This window comes from Streptopelia decaocto (assembly GCF_964273445.1).
Source record: "Streptopelia decaocto genome assembly, chromosome: 6".
NCBI lineage: Eukaryota > Metazoa > Chordata > Aves > Columbiformes > Columbidae > Streptopelia > Streptopelia decaocto.
The window spans coordinates 38002821-38026138 of record NC_138660.1 but is presented as its reverse complement, the minus strand read 5'-3'; the positions used below and the strand labels follow the sequence as shown (position 1 = coordinate 38026138).

The window sequence follows — 23318 nt, the reverse complement described above, 5'->3', positions numbered from 1 at the left end:
ATATAAAAATCGTGTTCCAAGGGGTGTCCGATCCTCTGCTTTTTGATTCAGAGCTTATTTTTGTGTAGGGTAGTGCCTGATAATAATACTGATATTGTAGTGCCATTAAGAACACAGTGGGTACATCTGTATTCCATGAGTTTCATTTCCTCTGCCAGAGTGAAATATCCCAAAGCATGCATTTATCCTTTAACATACTGAAATCTATAGCTGACCTGAATCCTTGCTTCTTTTTAGAAACTTGTGGTGGAGAACGTTGAAGTTCTGACACAAATGAGGACCAGCTTTGACAAGCCAGACCAGATGGCAGCACTCTTTAAAAGATTATCATGTGGGTAACTAGCAAGGTCCTACTAAACATATAGAATTGTTTTTTAATCTTTATATTTGAAATAGGAAAAATTAATTTCTCTGTATTAAGTATACAGAAGTAGCAAAATGTACGTGAGCTTGTGTAAACTGATGCATTCAGGGATGACAGCACATAGCTATAACAACAGTAAACTGCCAACTGGGTATGTAGCTATAGAAGAGAAAATGTAGGCTTTTTTGACACACATTTCTGATTTGATTCCATCACAATGTAAATTATTGTGTTCTTTGGAAGAGTATTTAGATATAATTAACATGAGGGTTTATTTTTAACAAAAATAAATACTAGAAAGAGATACTTTTGGCCTCAAGAAAACACAGAACTATGGGTAGCATCCAGTATTGTGAGCTGTGTGTAACAGGGTCATTCCATGAAGTGGTAAACAGGATACATCTTCTACTGAGAATCCCATTGTCAGCTTAGATATAAAAGCTGACTTAAGCACTGCTTATTTTGGCTCTTTTAAGGAATGCCATTGTTTCAGTACCTTGTTTTTCAGTATTTTGTTAAATGTTTTACTTGTCTTTTTTGAAGAGCTGAGCTTGTAAACATCAACAGGTTCTTGTTCACTGTTGTTCTACTTTCTCTTCAGCTGTTGACAGTGTTTTGAAGAGAATGACGATTATTGGTGTTATCTTGTCTTTTCGGTCATTGGCACAGGAAGCACTTAGAGATGTAAGAAATAACTTAATATCTTCTGAATTATTGTCGTTGTATTTAATTTAATGGAATGAAAAGGTATTTGAAGCTTCACTATTTAGAAATGCTACCTCTTAAAAGGTCGTGGGTAAAATGGCAACATTCAGTCATAACTGAATTTTTAATTGCAAGCTGGGGGTGGGGGAAATCTACTTTTTAAGTACTGTTCAGAGAAATGTTATGTTAAAACATACAGGTTTTAGTTTGAGCGTGCCTCTCAATGTTTTCTGTGTTTAGTACATTTTAAAAGCTTTCATTTCACTTTGTTTGCTAACAATTTGATTTTGTTTTATTAGACTTTAATGTCTTAAATCTACAAACAGATTCATATGCGTAAAATAAAAAATCAAATAATAAGTCCACTAAAATAATGGCAGTGTCTAATTGATCATTAACATGGGAAGTTATTTTTTTTTCATTTTGTATGTGTTTGTGTCTCTTAGGTCTTATCCTACCACATTCCTTTCCTTGTAAGTTCCATCGAGGACTTCAAAGATCACATTCCAAGAGAGACTGACATGAAGGTAATGTTTGGCCCAAAGGCTGATATAGCTTACTGAAAATATGTAAGGGGCAAGACTTTCATGCTTAGTGGGAATAATCCAGAAACAAAGAACACCTCTTTTTTTCTCCAAAGAGCGAAGTAGTTGTGCATCTGCAGCCTCCTGATGTTCGGGAAGCAGGGGTAGAAGAAAAAGGAAAACAAAACAAAACAACAACAAAAACAAAAACAGAACCCCATACCACATCTAATAGGATAAGCACTTGTAATTGCATTTGAGAACTTTAATGGAAAGAATTAAGAGCAAAATTTATCGAGTGTTAAAACATGACTAGCGATAAAGGGAAGAATATTAAGATGCCAAATCATTTTTAATATTTCAATGGATTTCTAAAGACATCACTGAACTGATGTGTGGCAGCAGACAGGAGGAAGCAGAGTATTTGCTGCTTCTCTGTTGGAAGTTACTGGAGTAATTCCGGAGGTTACTGGATCAATTCTGGAGGTTACTGGAGTAATTTGCAGTCACTGGAATAACTGGTGTTGTGGTCTAACCCAAGCTAGCAATACAACCATGACAGCCACTCACTCTCCCCCTCCCCTCCTTCCCCCCTCCCCGGTGGGAGAAAATTGAAAGGGAAGGGAGAAACTTGGATTGAGATAAACACAGTTTAATAAAACAACAAAATACTAATACACTACTAGTAAATATATACATAAAATAGAAATAAAAGATACTCAATGCAATTCCTCATGAACTCCATCCACACTAAGGAGCCAGTCCCAGGAAGCAGCACCCTGGTCCCGAACAGCTGATCCCAAAGAGAGAAAAGAGAGTAAAAAGGCAGAAAAGCCCAGAGGCCTCTGCAAAATGGCAAAAAGCCCAATTAAACGTACTGAACAAAACTCACCTGGCTCCGACAAAAAGAGCAAAGCAAAATTACACAAGAGCGAAAAATGCCTGAGAGACTGGAAGATCCTGACTCTCCTTAAATATGAAGCATGACGCTAATGGGATTAAATACTCTCATTGTTCAGTCTGGCTGTCAGTCAAGCTCTGCCCCATCTCTGCCCTCCTTTCTCGCTGCCTCACACCTGTGGACAGAGTACTCAGAATGTCCTTGGCTCTCAGACCAGAGCAATTAAAAACATTGACTCTGTGCTGGGGTGTTCTCTCTTGTTCTCAAACTAAGTCCAAATAATGACCGTGCTAGCTATGAAAAAGAAAGGTTTCTAACTGCATGAAGAAAATTAACTCATTTTCAGTCATACCAGCACAATTGTATAGCAAATAAAAAGCTATTTACTGTTAAATAAAACCATGCTGAGGACTGTTCTTGGGCTTATGTAGCACCACCTAGTTGCCTCTGCTTCACATAGTATTTTGCAGTTGGTCTTCTCTGGGTGTGCTGTAGTTCTGCTGTGATTCCTAAATATACCTGATGTGTGTTTTTTTTTAAACTAGTTCTAAGTGTCTGCAATAAATTGTACGCGCTGTGGTACAGCCGAACATGCTGGTGTTTGTGTGACACCAACCAGAGATGTCACAACACATGGTGTGGCGTGATGCCCTGTAGGCTTGTTCAAGAGTACACAGCTTCCTGGATAATGTTGGTGGACTGTGCATGGACAAGGAGTCAAACCTGTGTAGTCTTGTCCATAGTGCCTTCTGGGAATACCGGGAACTCTGACATGTGCTGCCCCACAGCTCTGCCAGAGCTTTGTCTTGAAAGCAGCTTGTTGGAAGGGCCAGAGCTGTGCTGTGAGCTCACTAACAATTAAGCCCTGGGGACAACCAGCAGCTCATTGTCTGAGCTTTCTCCTGGCCTTGTCACATACAGCAGTGCAATTGGAAGCAAAAAAGGCTTCTTTGGGGACAATAAGGCAGACTTTTTTTTTTTCTTAAATGAAGCCATGTTGACAGACAGATATTTACAAGGCTTTGTATAATGAGTTGGGACTGTTGCCCCACTGGACATATTTTAGGATATAATAACATAGTAATTTCCTCTGTACTGAATATACCAAGCAAAGCATAAATAGCATTAAAGCTGTTGATGAAATAAATACTTGTTATGAAATGTTATTTTTATTTTAGTATCTCTGAAACTTATGATTTGGCGTTACTGACAAAGTGGGGATTTGTTCTCATTTTTGGTGATTTTTTTATATTAAATTGTTGGGAAGTCTATACAGGCTTTTAGAAACAGGCTTGCATTTATTCCACTGGTTACTCCTTAATCGGTTTGTTGTGAACCAGCTCCCATCAGATGCTCTGTAATTCTTTTAATGTAGGACTGTAGTTGATCTAATACCGTGTGTCCTGCTGACATATAGCACTCTGCAAACTACTTTCTATATGTTTCATATCAGCACTTGCCCTCGGTTAGCCAGGCTGGAGCACAGGAATAAGGATAGTCTGCACAATATCCCCTACATGCAGCTGACCCACTGTAGGTGAGAATTTGTGGGCAAAGTGTAAAACTTCTTGAATATTGATGGCAGTAAGACACATTGCTAGCATTTCCTGTCGTCCTTTGTGTTTGGTATAGACCTGCTGTTGTAGAGATTCATCTGAACTTGAGCTTCAGATACGTTATCCAAAATGTAAACTGGGGAAAGAGTGAAGAACTGTGGTGAACATTTTTTAATGGCAACAAAGGTACTGCCTGGAAAATTGAATACATTTCAAGGTGTTCTTAGTTCCTCTGTGTATTTGGGCCACCTAGAGCCTAATTCTTGGCACTTGGAATCACTGGATGCTGAATCTGTACCAAATTTGAATATTTTAAGATTTCTGCCTTACTCTAATATTTCACAAGATTGTGAATTTTGGCTTTTGTATAAAAAACCCTGTATTTGCAGATGTTAGCTCATACTTTAGATCTGGTAGAGAAAATCTCTTAGTTTCTTTTGAACAGTGAAGAAAGATGTGGAAATGGCTAATTGGATGTTGGGATGTTTGCTTTGGAGGTAATGTAGAAAAGTGTACAAGCTTTGTTTGGCTTGACAAAAAGAAATTACAATCTAGCACATAAAGTACTGACCCAGCTGTTGAGTGTAGGCTAGAAACAAACAAAAATCCAGAGTCTCTTCATATTCTTTTAGCCAAGTTTGAAATTCCTTAGTGCCTCAAACTCTAATAAGAACACTTTAAACATGGCAGCAAAACTGTGCTTCATCATGTACACAAAAAACATTCAGTGTTCTTTTTTTGTAATTATCTTCCTTCTGGTCCTCAGGTGGCAATGAATGTATATGAACTGTCATCAGCTGCTGGATTGCCTTGTGAGATTGATCCTGCCTTGGTCGTAGCACTGTCTTCCCAAAAATCAGGTAAGAAGTTACAAATTAAAAGCAGTAAATGTAAAAAAAAAAACCACAACAAAACAATCTGGCGGGAGGAGGGAGACGAAAAATAAATGCACCCAGGCAGGGAACTGTTTAAAGTGCTGGGAGGAAGATTTATATTTTCGGTCCTTTGTATTCCTTTGATGAACTCCATAAATGGCATAAGAAGATAAATCATTTGTGCCTGCTGTCTACTGATGTGTTAGCTTGAGAATCTTTTCAACCGCATGTGAATTGACTTGTTGGCCTGGAAAAGAATAATGAGTAGATGTTGAAGGACTTTAATAACTAATGGTGAAAACTGCTGTAATTTAAGGACAATGAACATAGGACTCTGTTGTGAACAACTGCGGACACGGTGAGTTGTGTTGTACAGATCTCTAACAAATCTGTGTCATGGAGCTGAAATGCACTTCATGAGTTTTACAGCATTGTGTTACCTGTGTGTTATACAAGTGTAAACATGGAGCCGACAAGGGAAAATAAACATGTTAATGTTCTGACATACATGGTACTTCCTCTTATTTGCTTTGAGCACCATGGTCTAAGCTTTTCAGTTTGGTTTACTCTGGCAGGTTCAAAGGCATGAATTAAGACTTCTAAGTACTTTTATGACGGTCTTGAGCTTTTCTCCCTGTCTTCCTAACTGAGCACTTTATTGCCTTTTTTTCCCCCTTTATGTAACGGATAGTTCTTATCAGATCATGAATATTTTAAATGCTGCCTAAGTTGTTTTTTCTTGCTTTAATAGTAGTTATTTTGGGAGGGGAAAATACAGGTAATTTCAAGGGGGCATTTTAATATTTAAGCGTAAGTGTCAAGCACAGTTTCTTTGTGTACCTTAAAAAAAAGTGTCTTTGTTTTATATAAATTATATGTATAATATACGTAAGTATATCTGTGGAAGATAGCTAGTATCTGAAATGACATTTTAAAATGGGTTATTTTCTTTGTGGAGCAGCTGTGAAATGTTTAAGCTGAGTGCACAAGACAGAATTTCTGTATTTTTTCATGGTTGGTTAGGATCTTGTATTTTGATTCCTACCTTTGCAGTTTGAAGTATTTTGCTTTTAGTGATTCAGTTTGTACAGACAGAAGTACTGTATTTCACCAACTGTTGACTTTTTTAAACTAGTCTTATGCTTATGTGTGGTGATGCTGCTGTTTGTGAAAACACAAGGTTTTAGTGTGAATTGGGGTGGGTGCACATCCCCTTCTGCTCACTTACCGAAGGGAGAGGACAAGACACGAGATGTTTTACGTTCTAAACTACCTGCGGTTGAAAGGAAATACTTTAAGATTAATTCTTTAATTAAAGAACTTTATTGTTTTTGTTTGTAGAAAACATTAGTCCAGAAGAAGAATATAAAATCGCTTGCCTTCTCATGGTGTTCGTGGCAGTCTCCTTGCCGACTTTGGCTAGTAACGTGATGTCTCAGTACAGCCCCGCCATTGAAGGTAACATCAGCTCAATATTTGTTGTGAGAGCTTTCTTCATAATAGTCCTGGTAGTTTCTTGAATATTTTTGGTTTACATATTTACTTATATTTTGTAGTGAACAAAATTTAAAAATCAGTTTGCTCTGATACAGGAGAGTTCTTCTGAAAGTTACTTTAAAAAGCATTTACTTAACTCTTGTTTGAGATAACTTTCTATGAAAAATAAGTCTTCCGCTTGAGATTTTAAGAACAGTTCCAATACTGTAGGGGGCAGTCTCGTCCTAATATGTAGAATTGCCAGAGCATACATTCTACATTGATTAGTGTGAGACTTACTCTGTAATAGTATAGATGTTTTAGTAATCTTTACATTGGCTTCGGGCCAGTCATACAAGGTGTCTTTTCTATATTTAATATGCTGTTTATATTACTAAGCATAAAATTTTGAAAAAATAATCTGGAAGGTGTAAGCTGTGAACAGCATTATATCCTATGCAGTAGTTCAGCTTTTTTACTTAAAAAGCTTTGCCTCAAGGAAATTCTTTGCATGTAATCCACAAAAAAGAAAGAGTTCTCTTTCAGACAAAATTAAGTTGAAGAAAAAAAGACTGACAAAACTGTTCCAACACACACAAAAGTCACCTTTCAGCTGTTCAGGCTATTTCCTTTGTGATGTGTAGCATGGCTCACATAAAAGACCATGTTTATTCTGCATCCATTTACTGGGTACAACATGTTTTTTCTGGTCTTTGTTTTAAAAGCAGCATTATTTTAAATCTTGTCAAAATTAAACTCACAAAGAATGCCTAAACTGATTTAGGAAAATTCGAAGTACGAAGACAAGACCAAAAATTCTTAAAGCTGTCTTTATCACTTAGTGTAGTATGCAGATCACATTTTTTCAGACACCCATGATTGTTTAAGTTGGGTTAATTAACCTTTCTTTTTGTTCAGTTTTGAGAAATTAGGGATTTGTTAACTCTAGTTTCATTTTAAACAGATAGTGTAGCCTTTTGTTCACATTTCCATAAAATACATACTGTAGAAGCACTTTGTGCTCCCACTTTCTCCTTCAGAAGCATCTTACCTACTGTAGAGTCTCAACACTTATACTACTTGCCAGGGGGACAGCACTAAAAGTTTTTAAAGGTGATCATATTTTCACATTCACCCCCTCTGCAAATTTATTTCTAAAGATACGAGTCAGGTTCTCCAGCAGGTTGGAGCTCCCGCAGGTTTGCCTTCCTTGAGCTCCCCTCTCTTCCAAACACCCTCTAAGCCCTCCGGTCCTGAGCAGGCTGAGATAAGTTTTTATCTTCTGCCTGTTTTATATCATGTAGCTTAAATGTTCCAGTTTCTGTAATTTCATTTACATTCAATAACTCTTAACATGAAGCTGCGTTTCAAAGTGGCTTCTTAAAGTAAGTAGAGTTAATAAGATCTCATAAAACTGTGACTGGAGAGCAGTTACATCTAGAACTCAAATAAGCCCATATTGGGAGTAGCTACTGATTTTTATGAGATGCGGCCTCTGCCTTATGTAATTCTTTACTAAGTGGGCTCTTTTTTATTGAGAGGAAAGGAGCCTCGCAAAAGGAATACCTAAAATATGTTCACTCTACAAAAATAACTGAGCAAACAGAATAGGCCTTGTCAGTCCTACCTTCCTTGCATAATATTACTTTTTCTTGTGTTCTGCCCTTATTGGAGACCATCTGGCTTTAGACACTAAATATAGATGCTATTTCTAGAATGAGAACTTAATAAATGCTGCTTTTTATGAAGTAAATTCCCTAGACAAATCCCGACTTTATCCATCAACGAGTCAGAGATTTGAAGGAGTTTCAGCTTTCTAATCTGGCAAGATGTACCTCCCAAACACAGAGTTCTTGGCCAGCTTTAGCAAAGTCTGTGTTCTCTCTGCCTACTTCAGGATCAAGCCGGTTTCTTCCACTAGCTCCGGATAAAGTGTCGGACTCTAACAGACCTTTACTTTTGTTCCCAGTAAGAAATTTGAACTGCTAGTCGAATATCAGGCTAGAGGACTAATTTATCATCTGAAGGCTGGAATAGAACACGTCTGTGAGAGACATAGCTTTTTCTAAATACTTGAAACCTGTTGCAGCTTGGAAGACAACAGTTCTCAGTTGAATTCCCTTGCTGATGCTTTTTCTACAGTCTCTGAGTCATAGAAATGAAGTCACTTCAAAAAATCAAGCCTCTTCAAAAATAAATATAAATTTTAATCAGCAGAATTAAGCAGAACAGATGTTCTTGACTGATGTTCAAGGAAAGGGGTGATATCTTATTTTTTTTTGGACTCGCATATTCATGCAGCAATATTTAATTAAAAATAGATGATGGAGTAGGAGTATCAGCTCGGGGGGGGGGCTGATGATGGAGAATTGGGTGATAAAATTACAGATAAGTCATTTTAAGTAACAATACTGATATGCGTAGGGGAAAAAAAAAAATCTCATGTGAAATGCTGGGGTCTAGCTGACCTCACTATTCAACCATGATCTTGGAGTTACGATAAATGACAGAATGCAAAAATGAGCTCAGTGCTCAGCAATGGTCCAAAAAAATTGGAAGAATCAGCAGCGTTTGGATGCTTGAGTACTTGTCAGCTCCTTCAAAGACCTCTTCCTTTTCATGTGCTAGCACTTCCCCAGGATATTAGCCCAGGTGTCTGTTAGTTTTGTTTGAAAGTGGTAGATTTGACCTAATTTGCTTAGAAGATGTATCAGTCTTACTGAGGAGCAGTCCTGCTCTGTTTGAAAACCTATGTCATTTAATCACCCTTAATCTGAAGCCTGGGTGCATTTTAGGCAAGATGTTATGTGTGGCAATTAGCAATTCGACAGTTTTGTTCTTGAGTTCCTGCAGATCTCTTGGGTGCTGTTGTCTGGGCATGACGACTTGTTTGTTTACATAGAGGGGAGAAAAAACAGCCAATTAGCTTGAAAAAATCCTGCTTGCATGTGTCTTTTCAGCCTAGTCAAGTGGGAATACTCTCAAGTGTTGGAGAAAGCAAATAAGCTTCCAGTATATTATTTTTCCTTGTTTCTAAAAGCCACAGGGTTCTCTGTCAGGTCATTGTGACCTCTACAGCGTTCAGAAGGGAGATCTGTACTTCTGCTGGCTTTCCTTATACCAAGTTCAGTGTGAAAAAATAACTTTGCTCCTGTTGCGTAAGCTGCTAAAAGTTGATCTTTCGTTGTGACAAGTTTACCCTTTGGTGATCTTTTCCAAAGAATACTGTAATTTTCAAACATGATGCCGAGGTAATTTGTATATGTTTTTGTTTAGGGCATTGCAACAACATTCATTGCTTGGCAAAAGCTATCAACCAGATTGCTGCAGCTTTATTTACCATCCACAAGGGAAGCATTGAAGACCGTCTCAAAGAATTTTTGGCCGTATGTATTAACTTCATTTCTAGAGCTGGCCCCTCAATCCATTAGATACATTGTCCAGCTTGCGCAGTGCTGTCATGAAGTTATCAATGTGTTTGTCATTGCAAGTGTTACCTTTACAGCAGCAACCAGCCATGAGTAGTCTTAATCGTAAGGGCATACTATAAAGATTTAGATTACTGAGTATTGATTAACAAACATTTATTCCAGTAGCAATATTGCTTCATAATGCTTGTAATGTTACTTATTTTCCTGTAGCTACAGATTGCACAGAAACTCAAGTTATTGTATAACTTGTTGATTTTTTTATTAGGAGAAAATCAGGTGAATATTTTTGAAGTCTAGCAATAGGCAAATATTCATATCTTAACAAGAAAAATATATTGACCTCAGGAAGTATTTTCAAATTCACATGGAAAACGTAATATTAATTTGGGATGCAATGCAATTGATTTCCTATAAATCTACTGTTGGTACGCAAGAGAGAAAAACATATTGTTAATACAAGTTTAGATTAAATTTAGTAGTAATCCTTTAGCAGTAGTCAGCTGTGTATGATGTTGGAAAGTAACAGTAGCAAATCAGTACAAGTGTCATAATTTTTTTTCGGTATAATCTAAGCACATACCATCTCTTACATTGTGTGACCCATGACTAGAAAAAGACGTGCAACGCATATAAAATCAAGATTCTGTCTAGCAGACGTGTTGGACTATTTAGTTTGTTTTACTTTTTGAAAGAAGGTAACTCCAGAGTGGCTTTTGCATTGTATATTTGCCATGCCTGCCCTCCTTAAACAGTAACTGTCTGATAGTGGCCTGTTGCAGGGACAGTTGGGCAGAGGAATTTTTATCCTTCAGAGCTGGTTGGAGATCAAAGCTTCTGAAATCCTCAGTGATGCTTAGGAAAAAAGCAAAAGCCCTTAGGTGGTGTTGATGCATTTTAAATACACTTTGGTGTGCTGCCTGAGTAGAAATAGAATTTTTAAAGTGGCTCTTAATTAGCTGATGCTTGAAGGGAAGCTAAAGGCTAAAACTGCAGCTTCACTTCAATTTTTAAAAATTACTACTGATTTTGAGTCATCCTTGAGTTTTGCTGTCTTCCCCCCTTATTTCAGGTGCCTTACACATTTACGGATGTGGGGTAATGGTAACTTTCTGTAACTAGAAGTCCACAGAAACTTTTTTTCCATTTCTGGAAGTTCATTGTATTTTGTAAAACAGAAAAAACCTTTGGCCATTGACCTTGTCTAATGCAACTGCTGGCTGTAACAGATGAAAGAGAAATGGTTGTGTCAAGTTGCATACATTTGACAAGTGAAGGAAACCAGTAGAGTTTCATGTGATAAAAGCACTTTTGGTATGAGGTTTGCATTTTTTCAGTGTTTACGAACTGGTTTCAGGCCATGGCTTTTACTGCACAGACCATGACTTGATGGGTCAGATATTTTGATAAGCTTTCTTTTCTAGCACCTTTTATATATCACTTACTGTTAGTCTGAAAGAAAAACATTTCTTTTAAGAAGAAAATGTACTGCTGGGGATGATCTGCTTTTCTGTCAAAGTTAATTAAATACAGAAAAGTCTTAACTAGATTATTGAATACTGCTGAGTGTGTACTCAGATTCTTTTGAAGTATGTGTATTCATTTTGTATTACAAATTGATTAATGACAGAATTTGTTAAGAGGACTATTGATTTAGATTTTTAAAGGTAATATTTTAAGTTAAAATCCATTTCTGGTAAACATGTGGTTTAGGCACATTGCCATTGCTTGGTGTGAGGGCATAAATGCTGATTGTACATCTCAAAGTTGAAAGGAGGTTTTTTCAAATTTCTGTAAGGCATGAAAACATGGATTATCAATGCATCTGCAAAGGAAGTTTTCTACTGTATTCTGCCATCCTGAGCTTGTAAATACCTAAATACATGTTAGAAGTTTCTAGGATATCTTCTTAAACTAGTATTGTAGTGTTGCTCATGGTCTGGTAAAATATTATTCATTTACATTTAGGATGACATTTCTTCAGTTCAAAATATAGCTTAGGAAGTAAAACTTTTTTTCTTTAACTTCAAACAGTTAAAACTTCAGTCACTTTAAATCTTACAAAAGTGCAACAACTTCATATGCGTATTTATTGGGAAGGACAGAGGGAGTGAGATCTTGATCCCATGAGGGTTCTGTCATTAATTTCAGTACTGACTTCATAGTGGTCAACCAATGGTTACAATGATTATTGATTCTTTGCAATGAATTAATTCATGTTTTCTATAAAATAGCACATCTTCCTCAGTAAACACTGATAGAAATGAACAAAAATGACTCACTGAGACTAAAGCCCTGTACTGGTCCCTGGGCTCAGGATTACTTACTTTTCCTTGGGAGTTTGTTAGTACAGCACAGTGTCCCTTGTCTGGGATATTGGTTCCTTTAGAAAGGTTTTGTGTCTGTGTAACAAAATAGCAGAAGCTGATCAATGCATTGTTTTATTTATTGCTTTTAAATACACATATTATGTAGCTTGCATCATCTAGTCTACTGAAGATTGGCCAGGAGACGGACAAAACTACTACAAGGAACAGAGAATCTGTGTACCTACTACTAGACATGGTAAGTGTTTGTCTGTTTTGTTCGTGTTGTTAACTTAAGGAATAGGCTCCACATTGCATCGTGCAACAGGGGGGTTTTGGGTGTCACGTTGGGTGTTGTGGCTCCTGATCTAGTGGAAATCATTTTTTATGTTGTTCTTCCTGGCATTCTAATGTAAGGAATTAATGTCTTTCATTCCCCCAACACATTCACACATTTTTACCGTTGTCCTTTGTTGCCTAGAACATTGTATCACATTGTTCACATAATTTTCATTGTTCACTTAGTACATGCAAACAAAATGAAATTTCCCATTAAAGAAACAATGTTCAGAGTGTGTGGGAGAAAAAATCCTCTCTGCTCTGAGGTTTTCCTTTCAGTATTGTGTATCTTTTGGAAATGGTTGGAGTGCTGTATGGCTATGGATATAGGAAAGCTCAATGACTAGCTCCGAAAAGTGATGAGTTTATAGTAGCGTGTTTCTCCCCAACATTTAAACTTTGTATTATTTCCTTTTGCCATGTAATATGTGAGTGGTATTTTGGTGCAGACCCAGAAGTATCTCCGTGAAATAGATTAGCATTAGCAGGCAGTAGGTGCTGTTTCTGGTGTGGTTTTCTGCGAAATCTGGTGTTTCTGGTATTTTTCAGATTGTGCAGGAGTCTCCGTTCCTGACAATGGATCTCTTGGAGTCTTGTTTCCCATATGTCTTGCTGCGAAACGCATACCATGCTGTCTACAAACAAAGCGTCACATCCTCTGCCTGAGTATCTACTTACTGGAGATAAGACATAGCACGCATCTATGTGGCCTCAGTTTTATCTGTAAACTGTGGAGCTATTTTACTTTATGGCCTGATGAACAGTTTTGTGAATTATAAACTTTTCCCATAAAGTTGTATTTCTGATCAGTGGTTTCTTAATATGGTTGTACTACAATATAAGCTTGGTTGATTTTAGGTTGCACATTCATGGAAAATCTTTTTTTCTCATGACTTCCTTTTATTTTTCTTTTTTTTTCTTTTTTTTTTTTACTTTAGAGCATCAGTTATGTTTAAAAAATACTACTTCTGCTCTATGTTTTTTGATATTGATCATGCAAAACAAATTGCTTATTTCCCAGAAGAAAAATGTATTTAGTGATTATTTTAGATAGTGTAGCTTTCATCTGTGTGTAAATTATTTCATATAGGGAGAGTTATAATCTTGTACCTATTGTTCTTATTGAAAACAAATATTGGATGTGCATTTCTGTGAAGTAATTACAGCATTTCTAGTTTTATTTTGAAATATTCACCGATCTACGTACTATGACACTATCTAACATTAAAAATGTTATAGGACTGCTTATCCTCCTGACAGCGATCCTCTCCCGATATTCTTAAACAACAGCAAGTGGTGTTGTTTGTATAAAGCATAGTGGAAATTTTTTTTAAACTAACTTCTGTGGTGCCCTGTTGGCATTAACACTACCATTGTACCCTGCTGTATAATAAACATTCTTACACATTTATCACATGTTGATAAAATGTTAGCCCTTAACCACTTTTTATATGTTTTAAATTTTTGCAATTCAAGTGTACCTTCCATAACATACAATAAACACTAGACTGTATTATCTGTAGGTGAATTATTTTTAATATAAATGTTACCCTAGTATTTTAAGCTTAACTGTGCTGTTGTGCATTGATTTACATCTCACAGTTCATTAAATATCAATCCTTAGAGCTTTTATGTGAAAACTTCTTTTAATCCTTTACCTTTTGGCTTCTGCAATAGTGTATCTTGTACAAAGTTGGAAGAAGGAATTAAAAACAATGTAAAAAGTGTCAATTTAGTGCCATTATCCTTTAAATCTTAATTTTACATAATAAAGCGAGAAAAGCATTTATATACTACGTAGCGATACCAGTTGTACTCATAGAAATAAGTGTATTGTTAAAGTATAAAACTTGAAATAATCATAAAACAGGAGCGTGTTGCTAAACCCGTAACATCAGACATTACTGAGACAGATGTATAATAGACCTTTTTTAAATCAATCGTGCAAATTGGCGTGCATTGGCTCATTTAGCCTGAAAGCTGACCAGATGGTTGTGTTCTTTAATCCGCAGCTTATAAAAGCGATGTGTTTCTCAACAGGCTCTGGATGTTGTATAGAGCCCCTGTTCCTGATGCGATTTCTGTGCATGCTGGTAACTTTTTCTATTCTCAAAGAGCTGTTGTGTGCTCAGTTACAATAGCTTCCTCTGTCCAGAGGAAAAAAGGACTGGAATAAAATTGTCCTAAGGAAGTAAGACAGTACATCTGTATTTTTCCTAATTATGCATTTTATGTTATAACCATGGAACTGTTTTTAAATTGATAATTTAGTACCATAACGATTAAGTTTGTTCATAAAGAAGTTAGGTCGAATGCAAGACTGAAGAGTTCTATGCTGTAATATTTATAATCTAATGCGTTAAAATGTCTTGATTTCAATGAAGATTTTGATTGTAATGTAGCCTTTTGTGGAAAAACAATGCCTGCTTTCAAGACTGACTCTTGAAAAACTCAAACTTAAGAAATAACCTATTTTGTGTCTTTAATCTTTTTAAGTACAAAGCAGTTGTCTTTGGTTGTTTACCTCAGATCCCTGCCAGCTTTCTACTGTCTGAGGGGTTACGGAATTAGGCCTAGAAAACAGGTAATCTGACAAACAGATATCTCTGCAAGAAGCTACTTCTGACACAGTCAGATTAGATTCAGTCATGAACCTTTCAGAGCTGCCTGGCACACAGACACCTGAGGCATTGTGCCTTATAGCTGCCCTTCCTGCAAGAGCTCAGAGCGAGCTCAGAACCAAGCTGAGAAATGGGGAAACTGGGGAGGAATTGTGTGGACTCATCCATGTATTAGTTGGATTTTGGAGGGGTTTTGGATGGGAGGGGGAGAGTGTCCTTGATTTCTTCTAGCTGTATTTCCATTATTTCTGGTTTTAACTGAGCTCCCACAAAGCTATTCAGGGTTTAGCCTGCTTGTGGAAGGCAGAGCATGTCAAATTATTGTCCTCGAGGCAACCTGTGTCCACGTACTACACAAATCAAAATAAGCCTGTTGAGCAAAGCTTGTTTGGGGAGACAGGTAGGGAAGGAATTCTTCCTCTGGAGCTGGCAACACCATGTCCACAACTTAGTAAGTTCAGCTGTTGATACTGTCTATTGAGTCATCTCAGGTGGCTTTTTGTGCATTTCCAGAAGTGTGTGTAATTCCTGGAGCATGAAGCACAGATGGCTGAGCTGATCCCATGTGGAGCCAGTTTGGATCAAATGTCTAATTCACGGGGGAGGGCTCTGCCTCCTGAGAGAGGGAGAGAAAGCATGGAAGAGCAATGTCCTGTGCTGTCCAGAAAACTAGTTTTGTTTAATTTAAAAATTGTGTCCATCGGGACAGAAGATTACCATTGAAAATAATGGCTACTGTTAAACCTTTGGTTTTTTTGCTCTAGCAATTTATTTGGTAACCAAACTGACACTTGGAGTATACAAGTTTTGATGCCCTGGAGAATGGTGTTCTCCCCAGAAAATGTTGAAATGAGGCTGGTGATTTGAGGAAAGATATGAGCCTTCTTCAGCAGGTCACCGTGGGCTTGTGTGACTTCTCAGTTATTCCTTCCAGATTCAAGAGTTCTCAACCAGAAGTAAATATGCCTTGCCTCTGAAATGTATTTTTGCCAAAAGTTTCCCTGGTCCTGGGACTCAGCATTGTGATTCATACAAAAGAGTGAACTCTCAGTTACTCACCAGTAACTCTTATAAATTCTGTAAGTACAGGTATGTCTGAATTAATGCTGTAATGTTTTTAGGTAAATTGCTCTGTCAAGCTTGAACCAAACTCAAAGCCAGGTTTATAGCTGTAGCCACTTATCCTGTTGAATCAATAAGAGTTTTTTTAGACCTAGGCTTCAGATTGCATCTTTTAACTCCATAATACCTTTTGGATAGTATAGAAGTAATTTATCATAGTTGTATTCACTACTAAACTTGGCTGATAAATTAAGGACTGAATGAATACAGGGAAACTGCTTTCATTTCAGCCCTTGTGGTTAGTGCTGGAATACAGGCACGACTGGCTACGTAAAGCAAGGAAATTTAAATGACAGCTACAGACGTTTGATGTGGTTTCATGGATGGGGACCACTGTTTCCAGAGTTGTCAAATAACCAGTTTTCAAAAATACTAAAGTTCTGCCTATTTTTTTTTCTTTAGGTACAATTTTTGGGGTAATTTTTATGGTAAAAGTAAATCTTCCCCTAAGATGACAGAAGGTTTTTACTTGAATTTGCCACTGCTTGTGTGCTTTTGCTATTTGTTGTGTTGTGAAGTCTGTAAATATTTGTACTAACACATAACAAAATCAAAACGACCCCCTGACCAGTGTCCAAAACGATATCTAATTTGCTATTAGTCATGCTGTTTCTAGTACTACTAGGTCAAAACGACCTGCTCACTGGTTATAGTGTCATTGTCTTAGGCAATTCAGTAACAGAAAATGTTGGTATTAAAGTCAGAATCAAAAGCCTATGCTGGGTTTAGTGTAAAGCAAGGGGATTGAAGTAGTTTCTTGTGTAGACTTTCAGGCTGTTGCCTTGTTCATGACAATAGTAATCCAATCTAATAGTAATCTATTTCTCACAAATAATTAGGGTAAATAATTAAAAAATAATACTGCCACCAGCATGAGTACAGATACGAGCTGCAAAGCTGTTACAGCCAAATGTTTCAAACCCTGATGCCACTAAATCCAGTTAGTTATCCACTAACAACATAATTTCCTATCTTGTCAGTACTCCAGGTTGTAACAGGAAGATGGAGAAGGCATTATCACAGATTACCTGCAACCTCTTCTGCTCTTGCCCTCCCTACCCTTGTCATTAGCCTTTGAGCTTGTGCAGCCAGTGCAGAGAACAGAAGAGTTGAGATGGAAAGAGCAGTATTATTTTTGAATACAAATTAAGTGGCAATCTGTTTAATAATAGCAAGGATGCATTAGCAACAATTAAACCATTCCTTGCACAGGCATGCAAAGGAAAGAGAAGTAAAACTAAGAATACACTGTAAATTAATATTAGGATAACTATGATGATACAAAAAAAGGAGTGAAAAGGGGGTAAGAGGGAAGTAGAAAATGGTGATCACAGTGTGCTCAGAGAAGTTGGGAAAAGACATTGCTCAGTGACTCCGAGTCCATTTTGTAGCTCTGATGTCTGACTTGGCACTTCATGAATTAAATAGAGATTGTAGCTCATAGCCTTCAGAAATGCATTTAAAAATTTCAACTGAGATATCAGCTGTTTTCCGTTCTGCATATGAAGCAAACTTATCCAGCTTTCAGATCCTTTGTAAATCAAGGATGCTTGAAAATGTTAAACTTCGAGGCATCGTTAGTATGGGCATGAGTTTGTGAAGACTGAGTCTGAAGAACCAGATAGGAACATCTCTCGTGCCTCTTACAGTGAAACACTAAGGATGGTCCATGCTGTTTGGATTTTGTTCCATTTGTTCTTCGAAGTGGAATGTGACAGGAATTATGTTTAACATTACAGTGAGATCAGGAAAGTGACAGCGTTCATCTCGGCAGTTTATTAATTTGGATAAAAACAAAGGCCTGAAAAGCAGCTGAGAAAATGCGCTGAGCCTGTGACGCTTGCTTTAGAGGCAGCTTTATTAGGGAAATAATTGCACTGGTGTTTTCATAATGATTTTCGTTTGAATGCCAAGAAAATATGTGAACTTTTATCTAATAAAAGCTCAGAGTGAAACCATAGCGACAAGGCAGTAATAATTCATCTGAACTTTATCGTATAGTGCTAATTGTTTGCTGGCTAATCTATGGCGGTACAGGTGCGAGTTGAAGGTGATCACAGTCATTTGCTAAGGGGTGTGTGGAATGAGAGTTCGCTTGGTTTTAAATATGTTTCTTCAGCTGGTGGAAATGGACACCGTACGTGGATTTTGTTGGCTGAGCTGACGCTTAGCATACTTGCAACAGGTATCAGATGCCTTTTCAGAAGGATCTTGGAGCATTTCAAACCAACATCACCTTGGAGCTTCCCAAAATCCCAGTTACTGGCAGATGATCCAAGCAGCAAAACCAGAGAAGTCGCGTATCAACATTGTAATTTTGCGGGTAGGTGATGGGGATGGAGAACGGTGAGTAAGGACACAGCCCCTGGCATAACACTGAGGTGTCTGGACCTCAACTTCTAGGTCTCTGTGCTATTAAGCACTCAGTGAACCTGCTGTGAAGGGGGAGAATGGGATTAAAGCCAGTGATAACCACTGAGGACCATTTTAAAACCACCACATACGCTGCTTGAATCCAATGGGACGGGGCTGTGAGAGTGCGGGTGGTTTGCAAAAAGCTTTGGAGCGGAGATGCCAAGTGGGTGAAACCCCAACTACCCTCTCCCTGAACAGAACTGCCAAGTAAAAACCCTCTGCTGCTGGAAAATGTCTTTTTCTAAGCTTGTATTTTAATGATCTCAGCATTGTGAGTGACAGCTCTGTAAACAGAGAACAGGCTTGTTGAGTGTGTAATTAGTCCTTAGCGAGCAGGTAAAACATGCAAGCTTTTCTAAGTCACAAAGTCTCGATCAAGTTTATTCCCACCCAGTTAAACTGGCGGATATTTGTGTGTATGTTGTGAGCTATACTGCTAAAAAAAGGATTTGTGTTTCCAATTCTAGTAAGCAAGCCTGTGGCTTTGGGGAGAGAAAAAAAGTAGCACTGTTGTATGAACTGTCTACAAGTGTGGAAAAACAAAACAAGACAAACCCAGCCTGAGAAAATCTTGTTTGGGGGTTAGTTTTATGGGTCTTGCGAAAGAAATACTAGGGGAGGCACAGAGAAATGGCCACATTTAAAACCTATAAATATTTTCTGGAAAAAGTACCGCGAGCTTTTTTCCCTTGTTATTAGTTGAGCTATGGAAGTTTGTTGAATAGAGAAGTAAAGCAACTTTAAAACATTTAGTTATCAGCACTGTTATGCCATTATTTAACTTTTTTTTAAGTTAAAAATAGATTCTTAGTGTGGTCAGGGAACTGGAGGATGATGAAGATCTTCATAATTTCATGGGCATAATTTTTATTCTACTACAACTAAAGTGTGTGGGAGATTAAGAACTAAGATCTGAAAGTCCCAAAGTTCCCCAAATTTCCCCAAATCACAATTTATAGGGGGGAAGAGCTTTAGCATGGCCCAGTGCATACTCTGAAGTGACTGTAAATGCCTGGCCATGCTGAGCGCTGTGGTCTGCTGCAAAGGGCTCACATCTCTGGTGAGCAAGGAAAGGGTTCTGCAGAAAAATACGATTTTTGAAGAGACTGCGCTCTTATTTTAGTCTAAGCTGTGGATTATGTTGTGTCATAGCTTCACACCTAAGTAACATTGTGGTGTTTCCGCTTATAGACCACCAGCTCTTCCTTAATTTTGTGAATCTTTCTATAGCTATTTTCTGCTCTATTTCACTGTCTCTCACAGAAGTAAAGTGGCAAAACGCGAACACCCTTGTGAAGTCACAGCAGCAGCTGCAGCCTCGGCAATGCTGCCCAGTTGTAAAGGTTTTCAGTAAATCAGAAATGGGGCAGGGCAGCCAGGGTGCACACGGAAGGCAGCTGTAGAGTTAAATAATTTTATTTGCATGGGTTGACTTCTTAAAATGAAATTGTTTTTACAGGGTTAGATTTCATAGTTCTCAGCTTTCTGGAGCATCTGCTGTTTGTGTGGTTTGCAGGTGTGTTAGTAAAAGCCCTCAGGAAAAGCGATGTTGCTTTTCCCGATCTTGCTGAGGTTCTATATAGAGGCCTTTGTGATCCCACCTGTAACTGCTGAAAACACAAGTAAAATACACACAAACTGTGTTGGCTTCTATTTATAGGTAATACTTCATCCTGGGGTATGTCAAACTCAATCAGCTCCCATGGAAATCAGTGGTGAGTCTTGAGTTTCAGCACCTGGCAATATTGGGCTGTTACTGTAAAACTCAACTGTTTGTGCAGGGTTTATTTTTAGGCATGGGTGTGATTTGGTACTTAATACTGCTGGGCACGGGTAATAAATCTGGGTAAGCAGAAGCACAGGCGGACTTGGGCCATGCAACCGGAGAGGCTGTAAATCTGAAATAGTAAATTTATGGTTTACCAAAATTAAATTCTGAGTGGTTATTGCCTTTAAGCTAGGCATCTCAAATTATTTCTGCAGGGGCCAGACTAGAAAAGCTGCATAATGTATATGGTATTATAGAGCTTTGCAGGTTTTTTTGCCTTAAATGCTCCATCTGGAGGCAATTATAACTCAGAGAGGGTTCAGTGGATTTGGTTGTGTCTCTAGTATGGCCCACAGTGGGAGGGAAGGGTGTATTTTGCATTATCTGGATGGTCATCATAATAGCATATAACAATTTATCACATTAGAATAATAAACTGAATGCATATTTAAATTGAACATCTGTATATAATACTACTGTGAAGGCTACCTTGCATTCCTAAATACTTGAGCAGTATTTAAATTTTTTTTTTAGAAAAGGGTGTTCCGGGAAACAAAGCAAAGGAGCATCCACCCCCATGTCCCCTCCAGTGCAGCAACAGGTCTCCCCGACCTGAGACAGAACTGCCCTGAGGACACTAATTACATTTCAATCAGCACAGTTAAGTGGCTGTAGATTGTTGTTCCTCACCTTTGGACTGAGGAATTGCTGTATTAACACAGATCGGTGAGGAACAGTGGAATTAGATGAAAACAGAGCTACTTTGCTCCGAAACACACACAAATGCTTTCCCAGTTTTAAGTCCATGAGCCCTAGTTCAGCTCCACCGACTGTGCCTTGGGTATGCCACCAGCTCAGCTCCCTTTTGCTGCTTCCTTAATATTTTCCACAATGTAAGATGATTCTGAAGGTATTTAGACAAACATGGTAATCGTACAACACTTAGAGTACTGTTATTTGAAGGGCAATGTTTGTGGAACAGGGGACAAAGTTCTTAATCCCTGTCAAAAATAAGCTCTTCTCACATTTCTTAGTCATGAGTACCTGTCTGATGCTTTTGCCTTATTTTTTCTGTGCTTTTGGTGATAAACTTGCATGACTGCAGAAACATCCAGGTATGTTTGTATTAATTCTTCAGTGGAAACAGAGCTGCACATGTTGTGCTACATCAGAAGATGTTCTTCTGCTTGTCTGCATCTTGAAACGTGAAAACATTGTTCAGAATGTGATGGCAGCCTTTAGGAAATTTAATTACAAAGAAGAGAGAATTAAAGTGGATGTGATATTTATATTATTTCACTTTTGAAGAGTTGGAATAAAAAAATATCTCTGGCATTAGCTTTGAATTTTGTGCAGTGGTTAAGAATTTGAGCAGCTGTAGATTATAAGTAAAAAGCATCTATGCCTCTGAATTTAGGATGTGCTCTTCCAAAGGAAAAGTATCACGATTCAAGCTAAACAATAAACAGGAGCACTTCTCTTTCCACTGGGACCACCTGTGCTCAGAATTGCACTATATATTGTGCTTAAAATGAGCTGGGAGGGTTGTCAGAGGAGGATTGCAAAGACACGTCAGGAAGTTCAGCTTTTTGTCTTCTGCTCTAAGTCCCTTTGCATCACAGAGCGCATGGAGAAGCTCATACTGCCTGCACTAAACCTGGCTGTGCTTTTCCACAGGAACGCTAAGACAAGTTCCAATGTCACAAACTTCAGTATTGAGAAGCTTTAAGCCCTGACCTGGAGCTATCCCAAGCAGCAAGCAAATTCACCCTGCAAAATGAGGCTGCTATGGGAGATGTGGACAAGTGTGTGTGTGTGTGTGTGTGTCGATTGACCGAAAGCCTACACGGGGCAATATTAAAGGGAATTGCTATCGTATAATTTCATCTTTTAAATGCATGTTAGTTGGGCTCCTTGGTGTTTAAAGATAAAGCGTCATATTTTCCTAGCCATGCTATCAATTTTACCAGTAATGTAGGATTCAAAGCGCTGAGTGAACAGGGTTTTTTCTTCTGGGATTTCAAGAAGACAAGCAATGTGAGGAAATATTAATATAAAAATTTGATTCTAGGAGGCATGCAGACCCCAAGGGCACAGGATAGCTAATAATGAGCTGTCTAATAAAAAGAGTCCTCAAAATTACAAATCTGAAAGAGACTGCATTAAAAGAACCTTTTCTTCTTCCTGGCTATGTCCAAGTCATCCATGTAGAGGCTTGAAAGACTATTAAAATAAGTTAATAGTCCCCTGTGTTTTGTCTACCTGAGGGAACTAAAACAAGACCCCGTCTGGAACAGGAAATGTACCATAAATCCGATTTTTATGACTCTGTAAGTCAATGATTTTATGGTTTTAGTAACAGCTATGTAAGAAGTATTTTAGGGTTTTGTTTTTGGTGATTTTCTTGGTTGTTTTCGGTTTGTGGTTTTGTGTTTGTTTTCTTAAGACAGTGTATATAAACAAACGAAATTGTATGTAATCCTGAGATTGCTATAGAAAGGCTCAGGAAAGCAAAAACCTGTGCTGAAGAACTATTTTTATCTCAGCTAGTTTTCTTCCTAGGAACAGCCTGAATAGATGTGGGTTATAGTTGCACTATTTTTTTCTCCCCGGTTGGAATGGGCAGGAGCAGACCATGGAGCACAGTACCCGGTTTATAACCAGCAACCCACTGGGCACATGGGCAGCCTGCACCAGTGAGGTGACGGGAAGCCGCCAGGCAGAGGATGAGGTCGTGTTCTCTGGACACCTTTGCAGGTTACTGGTCTGAAGGATCTGGCAGAACCTGCAAACTGAAAGGGAAAAGGTGACTTACGATATTGTTACCTAGAGCTTACAGCTTAACAGGCTGTTCCCCACAATGCCAGACAGGTTCATGGTATCTAAAATATGAATGTGCCGTGCAACATGGGCCCTTC

General features: G+C 38.1%; 1 protein-coding gene across 2 annotated transcripts in view; it reads left to right on the top strand.

The window, feature by feature from the left end:
* NCKAP1 (NCK associated protein 1) overlaps positions 1–14857 on the top strand; it is a 62647-nt gene extending 47790 nt beyond the window's left edge. For both annotated transcript variants that reach the window (XM_082056783.1, XM_082056782.1), the window contains exons 24-31: positions 238–331; positions 966–1048; positions 1516–1596; positions 4817–4910; positions 6267–6383; positions 9678–9787; positions 12305–12394; positions 13024–14857. In XM_082056783.1, coding sequence (XP_081912909.1) covers positions 238–331; positions 966–1048; positions 1516–1596; positions 4817–4910; positions 6267–6383; positions 9678–9787; positions 12305–12394; positions 13024–13140 — 786 coding nt within the window. In that variant the 3' untranslated portion in view covers positions 13141–14857. The remainder of the gene's footprint in view (positions 1–237; positions 332–965; positions 1049–1515; positions 1597–4816; positions 4911–6266; positions 6384–9677; positions 9788–12304; positions 12395–13023) is intronic.
* Positions 14858–23318: the final 8461 nt, after the last annotated feature.